The sequence below is a fragment of the Aquila chrysaetos genome, chromosome 1, assembly GCF_900496995.4.
Source record: "Aquila chrysaetos chrysaetos chromosome 1, bAquChr1.4, whole genome shotgun sequence".
NCBI classification, from domain to species: Eukaryota; Metazoa; Chordata; class Aves; order Accipitriformes; family Accipitridae; genus Aquila; species Aquila chrysaetos.
Genome location: NC_044004.1, coordinates 17,667,649 through 17,686,990, shown reverse-complemented (window position 1 = coordinate 17,686,990; position 19,342 = coordinate 17,667,649). Strand labels below are relative to the sequence as shown.

At 35.6% G+C, this 19,342-nt stretch overlaps 1 protein-coding gene across 2 annotated transcripts in view; it reads right to left on the bottom strand.

Annotated features, from left to right (window-relative positions):
• Positions 1-812: 812 nt before the first annotated feature.
• NCAPG (non-SMC condensin I complex subunit G) overlaps positions 813-19,342 on the bottom strand; it is a 30,284-nt gene continuing 11,754 nt past the window's right edge. Inside the window, exons 9-22 of one of the 2 annotated variants that reach the window (XM_041125732.1) lie at positions 17,845-17,985; positions 16,718-16,841; positions 15,295-15,384; positions 14,953-15,132; positions 14,391-14,501; positions 12,403-12,522; positions 10,589-10,825; positions 10,088-10,269; positions 7,173-7,347; positions 6,589-6,750; positions 5,827-5,998; positions 2,608-2,670; positions 2,074-2,152; positions 813-1,213 (exon numbers count right to left, since the gene is read on the bottom strand). In XM_041125732.1, coding sequence (XP_040981666.1) covers positions 1,087-1,213; positions 2,074-2,152; positions 2,608-2,670; positions 5,827-5,998; positions 6,589-6,750; positions 7,173-7,347; positions 10,088-10,269; positions 10,589-10,825; positions 12,403-12,522; positions 14,391-14,501; positions 14,953-15,132; positions 15,295-15,384; positions 16,718-16,841; positions 17,845-17,985 — 1,963 coding nt within the window. In that variant the 3' untranslated portion in view covers positions 813-1,086. Of the gene's footprint in view, positions 1,214-2,073; positions 2,153-2,607; positions 2,701-5,826; positions 5,999-6,588; positions 6,751-7,172; positions 7,348-10,087; positions 10,270-10,588; positions 10,826-12,402; positions 12,523-14,390; positions 14,502-14,952; positions 15,133-15,294; positions 15,385-16,717; positions 16,842-17,844; positions 17,986-19,342 lie in introns of both variants that reach the window. The other variant, XM_030025768.2, reaches the window with a different exon arrangement.

The following is a 19,342-nucleotide window of genomic DNA, read 5'->3' as shown; positions in this document are numbered from 1 at the left end:
AATGCAAGTTCCTTCAAAAGCTACATTCGGCATCAGTAGTTGAGATGCACCTGTCAAGCAATCAATGTTTTTTTCCAACTGCCTTGGAAATTATCTATGTTGTAACAAAAGACAGACATGATTGACACTGTGTTTCCACACCAAAAAACTAGCATTTCCAGGGTGAGTCTGCTCAGCCACCAGTGACTACTACATGCAGTTTAAAGTTACTCTTCTGTTGTCTCTCAAACTCATGACTATTCCTAGGTATGTCGTTAGAAAAAGGTTTGTGAACTTCAAAGCTACAAAGAAATCAAAATTGTAAGCCACTTCAAAAAGACAGTACACAGACCTTATTGAAGTACTTCATTTTTTGCCCTTTCTGTACTTAGGTATTCCTTTCCTTATTGGATCTTATTTTATACCACAAATATTTTTATGCTTTTCTAAAAGCACCTTACTGATTTTCCATAACAAGGTCAAGATCAGTAGCAGACTTCCAGGCTTAGGTTTGTAAAATCAGCAACTCAGTTTTACCATTTTAACATTATTTAAAATAAGTGGACACATATCTGCAGGAAGCAGAATTCACAGTTAAGATCAATTCTATTTTACGTTAACACGAACAATAAGACCTGGTCAGCAATGCACAGGCTAATAAATGCAGAAAGTATGTGCATAAAAGGTAGGTACATTCAAAATTGCTGCCATCACAAGCAACCACTCCAGGTCAAACATTCTCTCTGAATAATGTTAAATATCAAAACAGCTTTAACTATTAAGTACTTACCACCAACAGCAATTTTTATTTGCAGATTAAAAGTATTCCCTGTAAAGTAAAAAAAAAAAAACAAAACAAAAAAAACAACAAACCAAACCAAATTTTGTTCAGGTAATATTTTAATATGTTTTTATTACATGAATGATGGACTTCATAGTGTGAAAAATCATCACAAGCATCTATTTTTAAAAAAAGTTCCTAGCAAAATCTAGAATTATAAATGATCATAATATAAAAAGAGTTAAATATGACTAACAACAGATTTATTTTTCAAGTCTGATGTTAACTTCCAGCATTAGCAAAGCACACTTTCTTTCCTTTTGTCTTCATTGATCTGCTTCCCTACTCAAAAGTCTTGAAAGATTCATTCTTGTTTTTTCAAGTGCCACTGTTTTTGCTCGTCTTGAAGGCCTTGAACTTGACATTGGGACCGATTCTGGAATTTCATCACCACTGAAATGTAAAATATTTTAAAATAAGGCCAAAAAGACTAAGCAAACTGAAGCGTTTTTATATTAACAAACTTGAAACGTGGTCTTAAAGAGCAAAAGTACTTCTTACTAATTATAAACTTTTTATTTTTTGAGAGGAATATATTAATGTTTTCCAAGTGACATAGCAGTATCAGTAAAGATAACCAAGTGTTAGCAGTTACAAAATAAGCAAAACCCCCAGAAGATTAGGTGGTATCAAAGTAAACACACTGAACAGGCAAACGGGAATGATTGACCCTGGTCACCCTAAAGTCTGTGGCTTACTTGCTTGAGAAAGAGTGAGCACACCTGAAAATTACAAAGATAGTGTTGTTTTAATGCTTATCTCCTACAAGATAATAAGCAAAGGAGTGCATTGTGTATATTCACTTAGCAGTCATTTGTAGAAGCTTCTCAACTACATGTTGAAAAAGAAGCAACAAAAGTGTGGAGGGGAAAAAAGAATTTAAATAAAAAATAAAAAAATTGATTCCTCCACAGAACAGTTATTAAAAAAGCAAAAAAAGTGATTGGAAGAAGAATAATAATGTAAGGCAAAAACCTAACTTTTGTCTGCTAGAATGTATGTTAACTCTATGCACAAAAGGTATGTTAAAAAAAGAATTACAGGCTCTTAGGCAACAATGATTAAAAAGTCAAGCTGTCAAACCTGCTATTGTTTCAGAAGTACCAGTTCAAAAGGGTTTTTTTCTTGAATATTTATCTGTGTATTAGGAATAGAGGATATTAAAGATGCAGGTTTGGGGTAAGAAAAACATTTGAATTAAAATTTCCTTGCTCGAACATCATGTTTTTGATGGTGGAGAGAAAAGGATTTACCTTTCACTACTGCATTTTACAGTTGTGCCAGTTTTTCTTCTGCTCACAGACCTCACTTCTGCTGCTGCTTTCCGTTGTCCTAAGTATAAGCAAAAGTCTCTTTTCATATCATGATACCATTTCTTTTCTTAAACTAGTTTTGTATCTTTCTTCAGTGTTTGGTATTGCATTGAAACATATAAATACGCAGTCACGACAGACAGAACGTGGTGACAAAACGAAACCAACAACAAAAAACCCGCAATGTACCACTTCTCCCATAAACACCTGTACATTACTGTAGGTGACTGTGGCCAAGTTACCTTGAAATCCTGTAGTCAAACTTTTTTTCTTTTTTAAATCTGTGTTGTTGGGAGAGGCTAACAGCACAAAAATTTCCACAAAACAGACTATTTTAATCTTTTAACAAATAAAATTTTAAAAACAGAGTATGAAGACTGAATGGTTTTTATATCTATATTTTCACAAAAAGTTAGTATGAAATTATTTTATTAAAAACAACTAGTATTGTAGCCAGAAAAAGCTAGTGCATACCTTTGCCAGCTTTGTTTCTTGTGGATTTCAATTTTGCAGTTGCTTTACTTTTAACTTCATTAACTGGAGTATGAAGAGCATCTTTATTATTTTCTGTTAAACAGAATAGCACATGCAGAAGTCATAGATAATAAATTTTTAATTTATCTTAAGTACCAGTATTTTAAGTTTTGGCTGTTATACAAAAAAAGCCACACAATTTTAACCCCACTTTTTCCTTAAACTAGAAATTAGAGAATAAGGCTAGAAGGAAGCTTAAAATGTCACTCAGCTATAACCCTGCCCCAACACAGGTTAATCACATGTAAACTATTCTTGACAATTGTTTAGCCCCTTCCATCATGTTGTAAGTCAAGCAAACGGGCACAGGACCAGCCTGGCCGAACAGGGAACTCCTTGTGGAGCTCAAGAAGAAGAAGTTCTACGATTTCTGGAAGCAAGGTCAGGCTTCGCAGAAAGAGTACAGAGCTGTGGTTCACGTATGCAGGGAGAAGACACAAAAGGCCAAAGCTCAATTAGAGTTGAAACTGGCCACTGTTATGTCAGATAACAAAAAGGGCTTTTTAAAGTATGTTAAAAGCAAGAGGAGGTCTTAAAGAAAACATTGGACCAATACTTGTTGAAGGTGGTCACCTGACTAACAGAAATGAAGAAAAAGCAGAGGCATTCAATACTTTTTTTGCCTCAGTTTTTAATAATACTGATGGGCCTTGGGCTGCCTGGTCCTCCGAGTTGGTGGACCATGAGTGTGGGAACAGTGACTTTCCATCCGTGGACACTGCAACTGTGAGAGACCAGCTGCATCAGCTGAGTGACCATAGGCTGTAGACAAGCCAGCAGTGTGCCCGGTTGGCCAAAAAGGCCAATAGTATTCTGGGTTGCGTCAAGAAATAGCGTGGCCAGCAGGAGCAGGGAAGTGATCGTCCCCCTGTACTCGGCACTGGTGAGACCACACCTCGAGTACTGTGTTCAGTTTTGGGCCCCTCACGACAAGAAAGACACTGAGGTGCTGGAGTGCGTCCAGAGAAGAGCAACAAAGCTGGTGAAGGGCCTGGAGCACAAGTTTGATGAGGAGCAGCTGAGGGAAGTGGGACTGTTTATTCTGGAGAAAAGGAGGCTGAGGGGAGACCTTTATTGCTCTCTACAACTACCTGAAAGGAGGTTGTAGTGAGGTGGGTGTCAGTCTCTTTTCTCAAGTAAGAAGTGACAGGACAAGAGGAAACAGTTGGATTCTGCACCTAGGACAGAGTTAACAATGGGCACAGGTATAAACTGGGAGAGAAGCCCTGCAGAAAGGGATCTGGGGGTGGTGGTTGACAGCCGGCTCAATACAGGTCAGCAGTGTGCTCTGGCAGCCCAGAGGGCAAACCCCACCCTGGGGTGCCTCAAACACAGTACAACCAGCTGGTCAAGAGGGGTGATGATCCTGCTGTATTCAGCGTTGGTGCGGCCTCACCTTGAGTACTGTGTGCAGTTCTGGGCCCCACAATTTAAGGATGTTCAGGTCCCTGAATGCGTCCAGAGAAGGGCAACAAAGCTGGTGAAAGGGCTGGAAGGAATGTCCCATGAGGAGCAGCTGAGGACTCAGTTGGTCTGGTTTGGAGAAAAGGAGGCTGAGGGGCGACCTCGTTGCTCTCTACAGCTTCCTCAGGAGGGGAAGTGGAGAGGGAGGTGCTGAGCTTTTCGCCCTAGTATGCAGTGACAGGACGCGTGGGAATGGTTCAAAGCTGTGCCAGGGGAGGTTTAGACTGGACATTGGGAAGCATTTCTTTACCAAGAGCATGGTCAAACACTGGAACAGGCTTCCAACAGAGGTGGTCGATGCCCCAAGCCTGTCAGTGTTTAAGAGGCATTTGGACAATGACCTTAACATGCTTTAGCTTTTGGTCAGCCTGAAGCGGTCAGGCAGTTGGACTAGATGATCGTTGTAGATCCTTTCCAACTGAAATACTCTATTCTAGTCTTAAAATTTCTAAAAATTTCAGGAAATCTTTCTTCAGCAATCTCTGTTATTGCTAGGAAGCCTTCCTCCTAACATCAAATCTAAATCTCCTTTGCAGCACCTGAAGGACAAAAGTAGTTTCTGTTGCCCTTTTTGCTCACAGCTATCACTTACAAATTTGTAGTAAATGCTGCTTTATTTTTAATGATTCCAAATATATCTGGGGAGGAGTGGGAGAAGGGAAAGGAACAATGCTTTTCTCCTACAGCCTGCTTTTAAAAAGTGCTCAAAAATCCTCTTCCATTAGAAATTCATATCAAAAAGTATTATCAGATGTTAGAAAACAGTACAACTATTTCTCAAAAGCATACTTCCAATAAATATTTGAAGACATAAACATAGAAGATATAAGAAATTAAAAGTATTTGACACTTCCAGAAACAACAGATTAAAGCCCTGAAATAATTCACTACAAGATATAAACAAATAATTAGAAGAAATGTTAAAAGAAAACGTGATCTCCTTAAAACAGTTGCTTGTCAATATCTTTGCTTTACTGCTGCAAGTAAACCTAAACAAGTTTCATCCAATTGCTTTTCTGCTGAAAAATGTTAGACTTTCTGTGCCACCAGCACAACGTACACTGCTAAGGTACATGCAGCTGCATAAGCTGTGGAAAGTCTTCCAGCTACTTGCACTTCAAGCTCTTAAATAGCAATAAAACCAAATCTGGCTCCAACATACGAGCTCCTAACAAGGACAGACTGGAGTCAACACTGAAGATATCAGCTATATATCGCTATAATACAGTCTGCAAGAAGCACAGGCATGGTAACTCCAAAGTCTAAATACCCCACAAAGTACTTGTTTCTTTCTCCAAGTTAGCAAGTCACATTCTAAAGATGAGTTAGTCAACACTAGTATTTAGCAGGCATACAAGTGTGCCAAACAGCTTAAAAAAAAAAAAAAAAAAAAAAAAAAAAAAAAAAAAAAAAACAGCCTAATTTAATACTGTCTTTGTTAAAAAGAGAGAGCTGCAGGGCAGAGGTTAAGACTCAAAATACAGCACTGGTTATACTAGCGTAATACAGAGAATAAGAAAATAGAATTGGATCAAAAAGCAATAAGAAAAATGGAAAATACTTCAGTACAAATATTTTAAACTGTATGCATATTTACTAGATGTTACCATTTCCCATTTTTCAAAAAGTAGATTAATTTAACACAGGAAAACTAAAACTTATTTTCATACACATCTAAACAAGTCAGTTGTATACCTTCTTCATTTTGAATAGTATTCTCAGATAATGTGATGTCAGTTTCCTGTGTCCTTTCAGAGAGGCCTGTTTCCTCAGTCCTTTCAGTGTGGTCTTTGCCCACATTAGGATCTTTGGTCAAGTTCATCTTGATCTTCTCAATAGCTCTTTGACACAGTTTATCTTTCACTTTCTGGAAAAGTCCCATTTAATGTTAAATGCTACTTAATTTTACAACTATTTATTTTATCCATTAAATTTACCCACTAATAGCATTAGTTAAATTTACTGTATGAAGGATACAATGTGTGACATGAAGATGATCAGTCAAGTTGAAAGGAGGAACACTTTCTCCATCAACACCAGGCACTGAAACCCCAAAATACTTTTTTTGTTCTTTTTTAAAGGAAACCTAAAAAACGTTAAAGCAACTGGACCTTTCTGGCTGAGTCCTGGAGTATAGCTATCTCTGGATAATATGCCCATCGTAGATCAGCATTCTTTTCAACATTTCTATATACTATTCCTCTGTCACACTCCCAAATTTTACTTTATTTTCCCATATTAATAAAAGCATCAATGTAAAAACTTTCACATCACTCTTGTAATCCCCTCCTGCTTCATCTTAAATCAAGCACCCTCTTCATATTGCCTAATGATCTTACAGTTACGTCATAAGTTTATGCGTAAAATTTCAGTAACTAAAGATAAGCCATCCAAACTGTAAAAGATATCAGATTGCTAATGATTAAAGAAGTAAGAACCATGTTATTTATGTACTACCTCTAGAATCTCATTGAGCAGAACCAGAAGATTCTCTGTGGAAGAGCTACTAAGTTCTAGTGAATTTAAAGCTTTTGCATAAATCCGAACATCTGGTGCAGTTGGGTCCATCAAGATTTCATTGCAAATTTTCATTGCTAAACTGTCATGCACTGTTAAGTCCTGTAAAGGAAAGTAATTAGATATCAGAAGTTTCACTTGGAACTATTTACAAAAGATAGCAATGAGATCATTCTGATTTAAGCAGCTAATGACTAATTTTACAGAGTAAACATTTTACTAAAATGCAGTATTTTGAGTACATACACCAACTGATTTTTATAAATACTTTTCCCAACATAGACAATTAGCCATGGTGCAAGTTCCTACTAGCATTTTTTAATTGTAAGAAGGAGATGAAATTGAGGGAAGGGAGGGCAGGGAGATCAAGCTAAAAGATTTCATCACCTGAACAGTCACTCATTTAATCCAGCTTCTGATACTAGGAATCTCAGAAAGGCCCAAACAGCTAGCAGTAGGTGAAGGTGGTCAGTTCCTAATCTCTAGACACGAATATTGTTTTCTTCCAGTTTAACACACTGTACCTGATAGTCCTGAGACTTTTTAGACTGGGGTTTCAGTCCACTTGGTCTGGTCAGGTCCACTAACAGTTCAGAAACATTACTGATATCTATTTCAGACAAAGGTGAAGTTGCAGGAGCATTTAGCAGTGTTCGCAGAGTTGGAAGATAAGCTTCTTCAAAGCATTCCTGGTTAGACCTGTTTCAATTGAGTCAAACATTAGTAGCATAATGAGACAAACCTTATTTTGCCCCTAAATTTTCTCTTCTATGATGAAAGTTCACAGACCTACTACAATTCATCAATCAAAGCAAAGTGGGAGCAGTGAACCTTGGTAGAGACAGCCAGCAGGATCAAGATATCAAAACTACTTCACAGAACCAATTTCTTTTAAACTTCAGCACACAGTATTGCAAGTAAGTTTTAAGTAACACTTCCTGCCTCTGAACAGTTTGAAAGTTCATCCGTACTACTGAAAACCTAACTGATATATACAGACACATTCTCTCTTAAGGGACAGAAATACATTTCTCCAAATCTTTTATTTAGATTAATCTGTCTTCTGCTCATCCCTCCTTCCTGCTAGCATTTTTCTTTGGGGATACTTCTCATTGTGTAAGAAAGCAAGGAAGCCTGGCAAAAAAATGCAGTGCTTAACAAGATTTTTGGAAGAAATACTTGTGCTTTCTTTTCTCAGAAGTTAATAACTCCTGCCAAGCAAACCTAAAAATCATGTTGCACTTGGTTCCGCAGCAAGTTGTCTAAAAGCGTAGTTCCACAAGACAGGTCAAAACAATTTAAAAGGTAAGGTGTCAAAAACTACAAGGTACTAGTAGGTGAAGTGAAGCCTTTTTTGTTTCTGATACTTCTTAACCTCATATTTGAACCCAAATAACTACAGGAGAAAACTAAGAAATAATTCAAAAAAAGCAGGTTGTTTGCTGCTGGATTATTGAGCCAAATCAGCTGACCAAGAGACCTTTTGAGCACTAAAATCGGGGCAAGAAAGAATGGAAGCAAGAACTCTCCCTTTCAGCAGCATTAAGGCTTTAGATTGGCTCAAGCATAACTGAAGAATTGTTCAGATTTTTTTGTTTGTTTGTTTAATTTACAGGAAATAGTCTAGTAGCATATAGCCACAAGGCAGAACTTTCTCCTCTTAGGCTGCCAGAGAGTTTACTTTACTCTTTAAAAAACATTCCACAAATAAGAATTGTTCACTGGTTATAGGATCTCGTCCCTGTTATTAGCATGCCATGCTACTCTATTGACATGACAGAATATTGACAGAAGTCAGCATCAACATTTTTCCCCCCCTCACACAGAATTCAAATATTTAATTTCAAAAAGTAAACCTCTTGATTATATCTGCAACCAGATGAAGTTAACAGAGCAGCACCCAGAAAACAAATGGAATTTTAAAATTTGGTGAGAGATCAATACCAAATTAGGTATGAACCTCAGCCAAATCTCATTCACTACCTGAGTTTTCATTTTCCAAGTGGCAACTTTGCAGAGTTCTGAATTACACATGGTAATTAATAATTCTTTTCTGAAAATACAGTATTGCTAACCAAAGATAATCCATGATTCATCTTAAAACGAACTGTTTGTGATCCAGAATGCAGATAATGTTTTGAGACAGAAAATTAATGTGGTTTCCTAACTAAACAGAGATTCCAAATCAATGAGCCAGACTAAGATTTAGGATTTTTTTTCCTCCACTGATTTTTCCGATTTTTGCCTAAAGCATACACCATGTTTTTCTTTTCCAGAAAAAGATCATCTATGAGGTGCCAGAAGGAGTTGCCTCATTTGCAAATGACTTTGAAATACACAGAATTACTCAGGTGGGCAATCATTAGGACTCATAATAATTAAAAAAAAAAAAAAAAAAAAGAGGGCAATTCACAGGGTCAGAAGGGTAAAAGATTATCAATGTTAAAAGCTTAAATTCATTACTCAATATCAGATACTGGAAGCATATGAAATTAGTTTTTCTGTTACTTATTTTCAAAAGAATTTAAATAGGGAAAACCCCATTCTAGAGGAGACTAGGTATTACTCTCTTTTTTTTTTTTCCCCTGACAACAGCAAAAATACATTTGTTTGGGTTTTTTTCCTCTCCAAACCAACCCGCCCTTGAACTACTCCTCTTAATGGAGCAATTTATAGCCCACAAAAAAAATTTACTTCAATTTGGTTTGGAAAAATAGATAAGGTAATATATAATACACCTAAATTAAATCTTAACCATAAAAAAAAGCAGATAAAAACTTAGCTAATTCAAACTGGCTAAAACCACTAGCAGCAACTGAAAAGTAAGTTAATAATATTTTTCTTTGAGCAAGTGAAAGGAGATCACAATTACTATTTAAGCTCCTATCCCCTTACATAAGCTTTCTACCTCCTTTGTCCACTACCAAAATAAACAGGAGATTTTGGATCTGCTGTGAATTTAGATTGGAGTATTCTTTGGTTTAAAAAAGGCAAAACAAAACCAAAACCCAAACCACAACCAATAGCCTGCTGCTTTGATATGTGCTGGGCACCGATTATTTTCTTTTGAAGCATTCCTGCTAGCTACTTTTTAGTGACACTTCAAAGTCTACCTGTAGTGCTCAACAGCGTAAATAAGCAAAGCACATCCTTTTAAATCAATCTCTATTCAGTATCTTGAAGAACAGTTTCAACCATAAGCTTAGGAAAGGAAAAAAAAAGTGGAAGGCCACAAGGGTAAGAAGGAATTAATAGAACGTTTTCAGAATAGTCATAGGTTGAGATTATATATGTTCAAAAGTAACACACGTATGAGGCTGAACTAGACCTTTAGGTCTAATTTGCATTTGTGCAATTTCTGCTTGTGCAAGATCAAAAAAGGTTCCTAAAGCTGCTAGACCAATGTATATTTTCACATAATAATTTACAAAGGCCATACCTATTTGCATAAGCAAATAAAGGGAAGAAAACTCCTAGACAGTGTCTAAGCCGAGTATCCTCTTCTGTCACAGGATTATACCACAACAAAACAAGACGAGAAAGAAGCTTGGCACTAATCAGCCTCCCAGAGAACATCAGTTTGGCTATGCCTTCTGCAGTTTCTGTCCTAAGTTCTGAAAACTGAAGAAAGAACTGGTCATTTACACAACACACCAACCACAGCGTTTTTCACTAATACTGTATAAGTCTACATTCTATTTTGCCAATCAATTCTCTACATTCACATATTTCCACCTGCACAGAATTCAAAGCTAGCTCAAGAGTTTAGTCTATATCAGTGACAAAGTTGTGGTCATTTTGTAGGACAACTGTTTTGACATTAGACCATTAATTTCAATTACACATCATGTAATATTCACAGGCAACTTAATGGGATGGTAAGCCTTCTGCAAAAATCATTTTTAAACAAAACTAAGGCAAATTTTATAGTATTTCTTACCTCACTGTCTAAGAAACCAGAAAGAAGCTGCAGGAGGCTGTGAATCATAGCAGTCTCTTCTCCCTCCTCCATTGTTTCACTTTCTTCCTCACAATTCTCAACTCTAATGTGTGCATCTTCACTTTGAGAGTCACTGCCTCTTCTGGCTTTAAATGGCTCAAATCCAAACAGGATTAGTTGATCAAAGATTGCCTTTAAAGCACTGAGCTTTACATTTATATTATCTATTTGTAAAACCTAGGTTTAACACGGAAAATACATACATCATCTTACAGTAGACCACCCATGTTAACATTAAGCATAATAAGATTTTTTGCTTTAATAAGATTGTTTAATTTGGGAAACTTTTTATAATACTTGGGACAAATTTCAGAGTCAGCGATACAAGTTTAAACCTGAATTTGTAATACAGTCTGGGAAATAATTTATCAAGTCATCTATGCAATTTCCATTACATAAAATCAATTGAATTTCACTCACAGAGTGAGCATGCATGCGTGAGATGTAATTTTATTGTTCAACTTCTAAGCAGACATTGGACAAACAGAAAGTTTATTTGCCTGTAGCAGCTCCATAGTGGCTAACACAAGCACTACAGAAAAAATACATAAGACAATCCCTGCTCTGAAATACTGTATAGCTTAATTAAAATAAACAGTATGTGAAAAGACAGCAGGGAGCAAAAGAGTAATAAAAGTCAAAGTTGCATAGGTTACTATAGGTATTATAGTTCAAATTAACATTCAAATAAACATACATAGTGGGTTAGCCTAGAGATCGTAGATCTGTTTAGCCCAACACCCTGCTTTTGATGGCAGCCTAAGAAGGGGATGGCAGACAAAGAATTTGGGGTTTAGTACCTACAGAAGTTACTTAAATCTAAAGTCTAAGTTGCTAAAGCAACTGAAATTCTCCCTAAACAACCAAACTGATTTTTAATGAGACATACTCAAAGGCAAATTAAAAGCAGTAGCATATGCTAACTTTTTAGGAACCGAAAGTTTTCCTGCTATGGTGACTGACAGCTCCATCATCTTGTCTGAGCCGAGCATATCATCTCAATGCCTGCTGTCAGTTCTCTTGAGTGTGTACATGAACATATTCTTAATAAAGCACGATGGCCACCTATGCTTCTCTCAAAGCCAGTGTCTGAAAAGTTAACAATTGTGTCATCTTTTATGTAATTAGCTCAGCATCAGAACATTTACCACAAAGGTGGACGATGTGGGTATTATGGCATCCAACATGTTCCATATCCATAGATGTTTGGCCATGCTATCGTTTGTTGATTTGAATACTGCTTTATCCTCTAATTAACAACCCTTACTTAATCCATACAAAATTAATAATTCAGAAATTAAATTGGACACCCAAGATCACAGGTAAGTATGTAACAGAAATGTAAAAACAATCAGTCATGTTTTTAATTTGGTTTCCCAAGGAAGGAAGGCTTACACAATCCTACATCTTCTCTTTTCTATGTTGTAATAGCAGAAATATATGACTGATTTCACCCAGATTCAGAAGAGAAAGTGAGACCTTACAGATGAAGAATTCCTACAAACTTTGAAGACAACAGGTAACCTTACAAAGTAAAGGCATGCTACTACCAAGACACAATATCAGCTTGAATATTATTAGACATCAGAGAAATCTACATGAAACCACACTCTCCAGATCCAGATCTTTAGGAAATCAGGAATCACTGGTTCTCAAATAATGTAACTGTGTAGAATAGTTTGTTATAGATACAAGACTATTTTCATTTACTAAGCCACACAGACCATCATTCCATTCCCCATCAGACATTTTACCTGTAACAGCAATGCAAGCTGTTGTCGGGCAAAGTCTTTGTTCTGAAGGGCACAGCAACCCAAACACAGAACTGCCATATTTCTCACAGATGGATGGACATTAGTTATGCCAGGAAGTATCTGGAAATAATAATATTAGACCTTATAGTTGAAATACATAAACTGAAAATAAAAAAACTGACTACTAAAAACATGCTTACCCTGAAACTAAAAATAATATAGTTTGATACAGGATTGGAATATACTCTGTTTATCTAGATATAAACAGAAGCAGATCAAGTATGCTGTTTGAAATCAGTAATAAAATAATGGCGAAAATCATGAGTGTTTTGCTTTTTGTTTTTAATAAATATTTGTTTTCAAACAAAACTAAATTGACCACTCATTGTGAAATAATAAAAAAAAAAAAAAACACACAAGAACAAACCTACGCGTTTCTTCATAAAAGACATTAGCATTCTTGCAGAGAAACAATACCCAGTTCCAAGTTGCAAAAATACAGATGCCCCTTTCATGTACTTGAAATAGTTTTGAGAGGACAATGTTAAAAATCCACACAAAAGAAAAGCCAGACTAGATACAGGGTGAATGCTACAATGGCATCCTTTTATATTTTTGCATTTACTAAAGAGTTCGAGTTTGAAAACAACAACAAATAAGATATCCCAAATCATGTAATATGTGAAAATCCAGCAGGAGCAACAATAGGAAAGCAGGATCTTGGAGAAAGAAAAGTGGAATAAACAACAAATGTGGAAGTTAAAGACCTAATGAAAAAGAAAAGGTTTCTGGGGGACACATAACACTAATTAGTATTTCTAAGAATACTTCTACATATCTGAAAAAAATCACGTGTGGTTCCACTACATCTAAGTTACTCTAAATTGGTGTTGCAATTTTCTTTGCAGTTTGAATTCTAAGAATGCGCCCATACTGACTCAGGTCATCTAGCCCATTGTCTCGTTATCAAAAAAGATCAAACCCAAATTTCTATGAAGTATTACATAAACAGACTAAGTAGATACTTCCCAAGAATTCTTGTCAAGGTCCCAACATTTTGCAGCCGAGAGGTACCAGAGCTGGGAGGCTGTTCCTATCTACCTAATCATTCCATAATATTTATTTTTCTTGAATTTGCTCAGTCTTCCTTGAAATTTATGCAAGTGCTCACCACACACACATCCTGTGACAAAAAATTCCACAGATTACATATTATGTGAAGAATCAACTTATTTCATTTGTTTTGAGCTTGCTGGTTGCTAGCTTTATGGGCTGATCAACCAATCCTTATTCATGTTCTCCATAATACTCACATCTTAGGACTTCTGCCCTCTCTTAGACCCTGCCCCTAACTTCTCTCTTCTCCAGGTTACAAAGAGGTAAACTATTTAGTCATTCTTCATACAGAAGCCATTCCATGCTTTTCTTTGCTGCCCTTTTCTTGACCACTTCCAATTCAAATATAAACTTTCTAGATAGATGGGATAAGAATTGCACTGAGTATTCAGATGTGGCTGCACCATTCATACAATGGCATATTACTTTTTTTCCCCCCATTTTGTTTGCAGACTCAGTAACGGTTAAAAGTCTGTGATATTTAGAAATGTTCATCTTAAATTCCACACTCTTCACAATGAAAACTAGGAAGTATATCTTGTAGGCTGTAAGAGGCCTGCAATGCCACTGCCTTATTTTTCAAGACAGAAATATTTTGCTCTTCAAAGGTGCTAAGAAAACAGAGGGGGTGGGAAGGAGTCCCCCCAAACTTCTCCTTGTACATGGAAGGGATGAAAGAAAGGTCTATGAGTTTCAGTCTTTCTGCACCTCCAGGACACTAGGTTCTGAGAAGGCTTAAAAGAACCAGACACAGCACTACAGATACAGCAAAGTGATTGTGAAATAACCACAAACCATCCTGCCAGCACCTAAGGGCCAGCTATGATGTATTCATTTTTATTATAATGTAAACAGTATTTAATCCTACATACCAGAGATTCAATGATTTCGTTAATGGTTGGACCAATTCCTTTAGAAAGGGACATGATCTTCAGAAGCTCATAACACATCATCAGACACTTCAACAGTGTTTCAGGATCATTCTTCAAGTAGGTCAGGAAAAAGAAAAACATTATTAATACAAATGGTGGCTAAGGAGAACAGGGACATTAATCATAATTTTTCCCTACCCAAATAAACGTTTCCTGTCCACTACACATTTGCTGTGCAAGAACATTAATCAAAATCTGTCTATAAACTATGATGAAAAGAGATTCAGGTTTATGTTTTCAGTTAGTCAAAAACAGTAAAACCAAGACCCTTTTAGAATCCTTTAGTTACTCAAGGACAAAAGAGCAGTTTAGCTGCAATTCATTTTTTTGCTAGAGCATACCATCAGCTTCTATACATGCAGAAGGAGAATACCAATACCATAAATGTTCATTTTCAGTTTTAAAAATTTAGATGATACAAGGCCAAACTACACCTTCTCTTAAAACTATGAGTAAACATCAAGACCTAACCAGCACATGGGAATACAGGAAAGGAAGAGACCTTCTCCACACGCATTTCTTTAATTTCAGGTTGCTCTGCTTCTTTTATCAGATCATTTTTATTGTGTTCCAACTCAGTTATTTTCTCTTTTAGTAGTGATGCTCTATTAAAATCCTGCAGAGTAATGCATTCTTCCAAAGCTTCTTTTGCTTCAAAAAGTTTCACTTTTATTTCAGCCAACTGAAATACAAAGTAAAAAGAAAATTAATGTAATACCATAACCTTTGTGGTATTAGCTAACAATACACTATTGACACTAGCCAATAATACACTTCTATATAAAACTCTTACCAGCTAGATATGCTTAAAAAATATTTTTCTTGTTGACTAAAATCTGCTTACCTTAAGCTCCCGCTTTCTTATTTCAGCTGCATCAACAGGCTGGCTGACTGTAACAATTGGCTCACGAACTTCTGATATAATTTCTGCAATCTGTTGTTACAAACAGTATATTAGTGCCATTAATTTCAGCTCAGATGTCAGATACCATGTATTTAACTTTTCCAAATTTAAAATACCAACCTTCTGAAAACGTATTGAACATTTGTGCAGTTTCCCTTAACAGCTAATTCACTGCAAATAAGTCCACATTTTGACAATACATAGTCTAACCATGAAAGTCTAGTGTTTTCTACCATTCACCTAGGTAAGCAAGAAAATAGAAGACCATATATCCATAAATAAGTTCAGCGGTTTCTATGCCAACAGTTCACAGGCACTATCTCCTCTAGATCTGAACACATGCTTTAAAAAAAATTACTGGTAACAAGATTGAAGTAGTAACAGATGAAAAAACTTAATCAAAATACAACAAAGAACACTAACATTTAAAGGTCTATAAACCACCATATGTAGTATAAGAAGCCACGTAAGCAATTTAATTTCAAGCCAAATACATGCATACAGCTAGAAGCAGAACTTGGCTGAGAGTTATTCAGTTGGTTAGGGGTTTTCTTTAAAGTCAGACCCATTATGTTAATTAAAAAATGAGATGAAACATGAGGAAAACTAAAGACCAAATGAGACAGGATAGTCTTAATTTATCTTGTATCAGATCACCTCAGTTTAAGTTCCTCTCAAGCTGTGCCGAATCAATGGAATGTATTGAATTGGTGTATTTCACTACATAATAGAAATGCACACATTTACTAGTACTATTGTACTATAATGCCAAGATTACCATAGTTCTTCCAACATAATCGTGTAACAAACCTATATCCTAGCTTTAACCACTGGATTGAGGTTTTCCAAAAGTGGTCTCTGTCCTTAAGTCCAGGGTTCATTTAAAATATTTGAGCAAAACCAAGGGTCTATTTTTCAGGACTCAAGTTTAAATAATTATGCTGTAGACTCTACTATATAAAATACTTTTCTAATAAGGATTTTTAGTACTTAGGTAAAAGGAGGGAAGAGAAATTTGAAACCTGGAAATGTACATTATCCTCACTTTGAATGTTTTAGTCAAAACTGTTTGGATCTAATATGACAAAGGATTCTGAAACAGGCTGTTGAAGTGTTAATACTTTCCTAATTTGAGGATTACATTTACAACACCAGCCAAATCTCTAAAGATAAAGATCTTTAGACAACGACAAAAATGCAGCTATGCTAAAAAGAAAAAAAAGAAAGGGGGGGAGGACATAAATGCTTTTCCAAACTAAAAATATTTGAACTCCCAATATTTCTGTTACAATGCTTCGTAAAGGCTGTTTGCTATACAGAGAAGGTAGAGCCTAGAAAACAGTGAGCCTTTCGAATTACTCACAATTTGAATCCTTCTGTCATCATCCTTAACAATACTGAGTAATCTTTCCACAAGCAGAGATATAAGGGCTGTTGTAGTTGCAGGTAGAGTGAGAATCTTTTGTAAAGTAACTAACAGATGCTTTCTACATTAAAGAAAAAAAAAAAAAACAAATAATCTGTTTGCTTATTCAAGAAAGCAGAAGACATTAAGAGTTAGTATTTTACCCACTTCGAGTTAGTGTAATGAAGACTTTATAATACATTATAAGAAAAACTTCTCTATAGCTATATTAACTGCTGAATACGTCTTCTTACTTAGCAATGTTTGTCTTTTCGGGATTTTACTTGATTTGTCTTGATTAGAAAATGCTGATTTTTTTTAATCAGGTGTCACTACTGTCCAATAAAAGGTCATACCAGCAGAAAAGTCAAGAGTATCAATACTGTAGAATGCTTTCATAGAAATTATCTGGCTGGAAACTAAAAAAAAAAAATAAATTACAAGTTAAACTATCCTGCCAGTCCAGCATACATATAATGCATTCCACAGAGTCTGAAATTATTGCTGTCTTTGTACTATCATAACTGCAATTTTTCATAAAATGTCTGTGATGGTATGAACTTCCAAATTTATTCACTCGTATTACTTCACATCAAAAGGCTGTTCAAATTATAGGAATGACTCAGTTAACACAGTCCAATTCAGCTTGGCATCTAAAACATCTGTAACCTTTTAGGCCTTAGCAGACTGGGCTTAAAAACACAGAAACATATAGGCTACTCACTACAAGCCATCTGCCGAGAAGTAATCCATTTATCTCCTTTTATCTTTTTATATACTACGTTCCAAATGAACAGTCTTGTAACTTCATAATCTCAAGAACACGTTATGAAAACAAATGAATTTGTTCTCCCCAAACAATGTAGTATCTGCATTAAAACTCATTTTTCAATAAAAGTAAGCAGATGATATTTGGCACACTTTTGGGAACAATTCCATTAGAGAGACTGTGCCTTTTTTTCCAGCTAGCATTAGAACTGTATTTTGTCTGCTTGATCAGGTTATTTTCCCAACAGAGACTCTATGCCTGTCCACAGGCATGAGTGCCATAAGCTTAATAACACAGATTTTATATATAAGTTTACCTTCCTCCCTCTTCTGTGGTATCCATGCAGCCTATGATAACAATCAGTTGTTGGCCTATAAATTCTTTTGTCATCAGCTTTTCAAAACAAGTAAAGTCTTCTCTTTGTTCTTCAGTAAGAACTGGCATATTTTGAAGGTAACTGAATCCAAATCAAACACATATAATTACATTCAGAACCACTGTTGGAAAGTAAAAAAAAAAACAAACCAAACCCCAAACACACACACACCCCCCAAAAAACCCAAACACCAAAAAACACCATTTTCCTGTCCTGTATAAACAAGTGGTTACCTTAGTTACAAACCTTAAAAATTAATGTTTGTGTTCTCCTTTTCATAGATTAATAGTTCCAGAAATTTATTTATACCAAATAATGTACAGTTTAAAAATAATGCACTTCATTAAAAAAATCCCTTGTTTGAAAATACAAACTAGTAAGAAACAGAAAATGACAAGTTATGCTGGTACATGTGATTTCAGTTCTGTACCCCTGCATAAAGGCAGAATCTTAGTAATACATGTACACATGTACCATTTTTCATATATATAAATACTATTCTTCCGCATATTTAGGTACCATGTATTCTACTACATGTTCAGAGGTGTTATATTGCCTACAAGACAAAATACAAGAAAAGCATTAAAGTGTGCAGTGAATTTTAAAATTCTTTAGCTGATCAAGTATGCCATCGCAGAAAACCAACAATTTGTTGTCAGATATGCTCAGCCATATAGCATGGAAAGTGTAATCAGTTTGTTCTGTTTCTTTATTTTTTCTAGAGTCATTCTTTTATCAAAACTTTATCCATCAATGAAAGCACGCGTGTTCAGAAAATCTGGAATGAAACACTTCATGTACAAAATTCAATGCTGAATATAGTAATATATAAAATTCAAATACCGATATGAGCTGCAAAAAAGATGCTTATTTTTACCACAGCTTTGCAGATACTTTCCAGCAACAGCTCATTAAATTTAGCAAATTTTAAAAATTTCTTCAAAGTTAGGACAAAAACTTTGCATGTAGCTACTATTTAAGAACATCTGAAATTACAACAATGTAGGCAGCTGTTTCTGATAATTTAACAATAATCTTACCTGCACCAGATAATAGTGAAATATCTAAATGAAGCTTACAATCCTGCATTTTTCCTTAAGTATCAATGACTCGCAGTTTCTTGCTCCTCCTAACTGATACTCTCACAGTGCAAATAAAGACTTGGATTGTACAATTGCAAATCTTACCTGAAACAACTGGTGGCACAGCTCACCAATGAATAGTTTAACAGTTGATACTACAAACAAGTACTAGCAAACCTAATTAATCTTACTCAGCCTCTTCCTGAAGGGAAAGATAAATGAAGGCATTTTGAGTAAGATTGGATAGAAAAAAAGAAAACTGGTTTTTTTGAGGACAAATGTTTTATGGACTCTTAAATTAATTATGAATGAATCAATTTACAACCACCAGACTGGATCCACGTTTCAAAATTAAG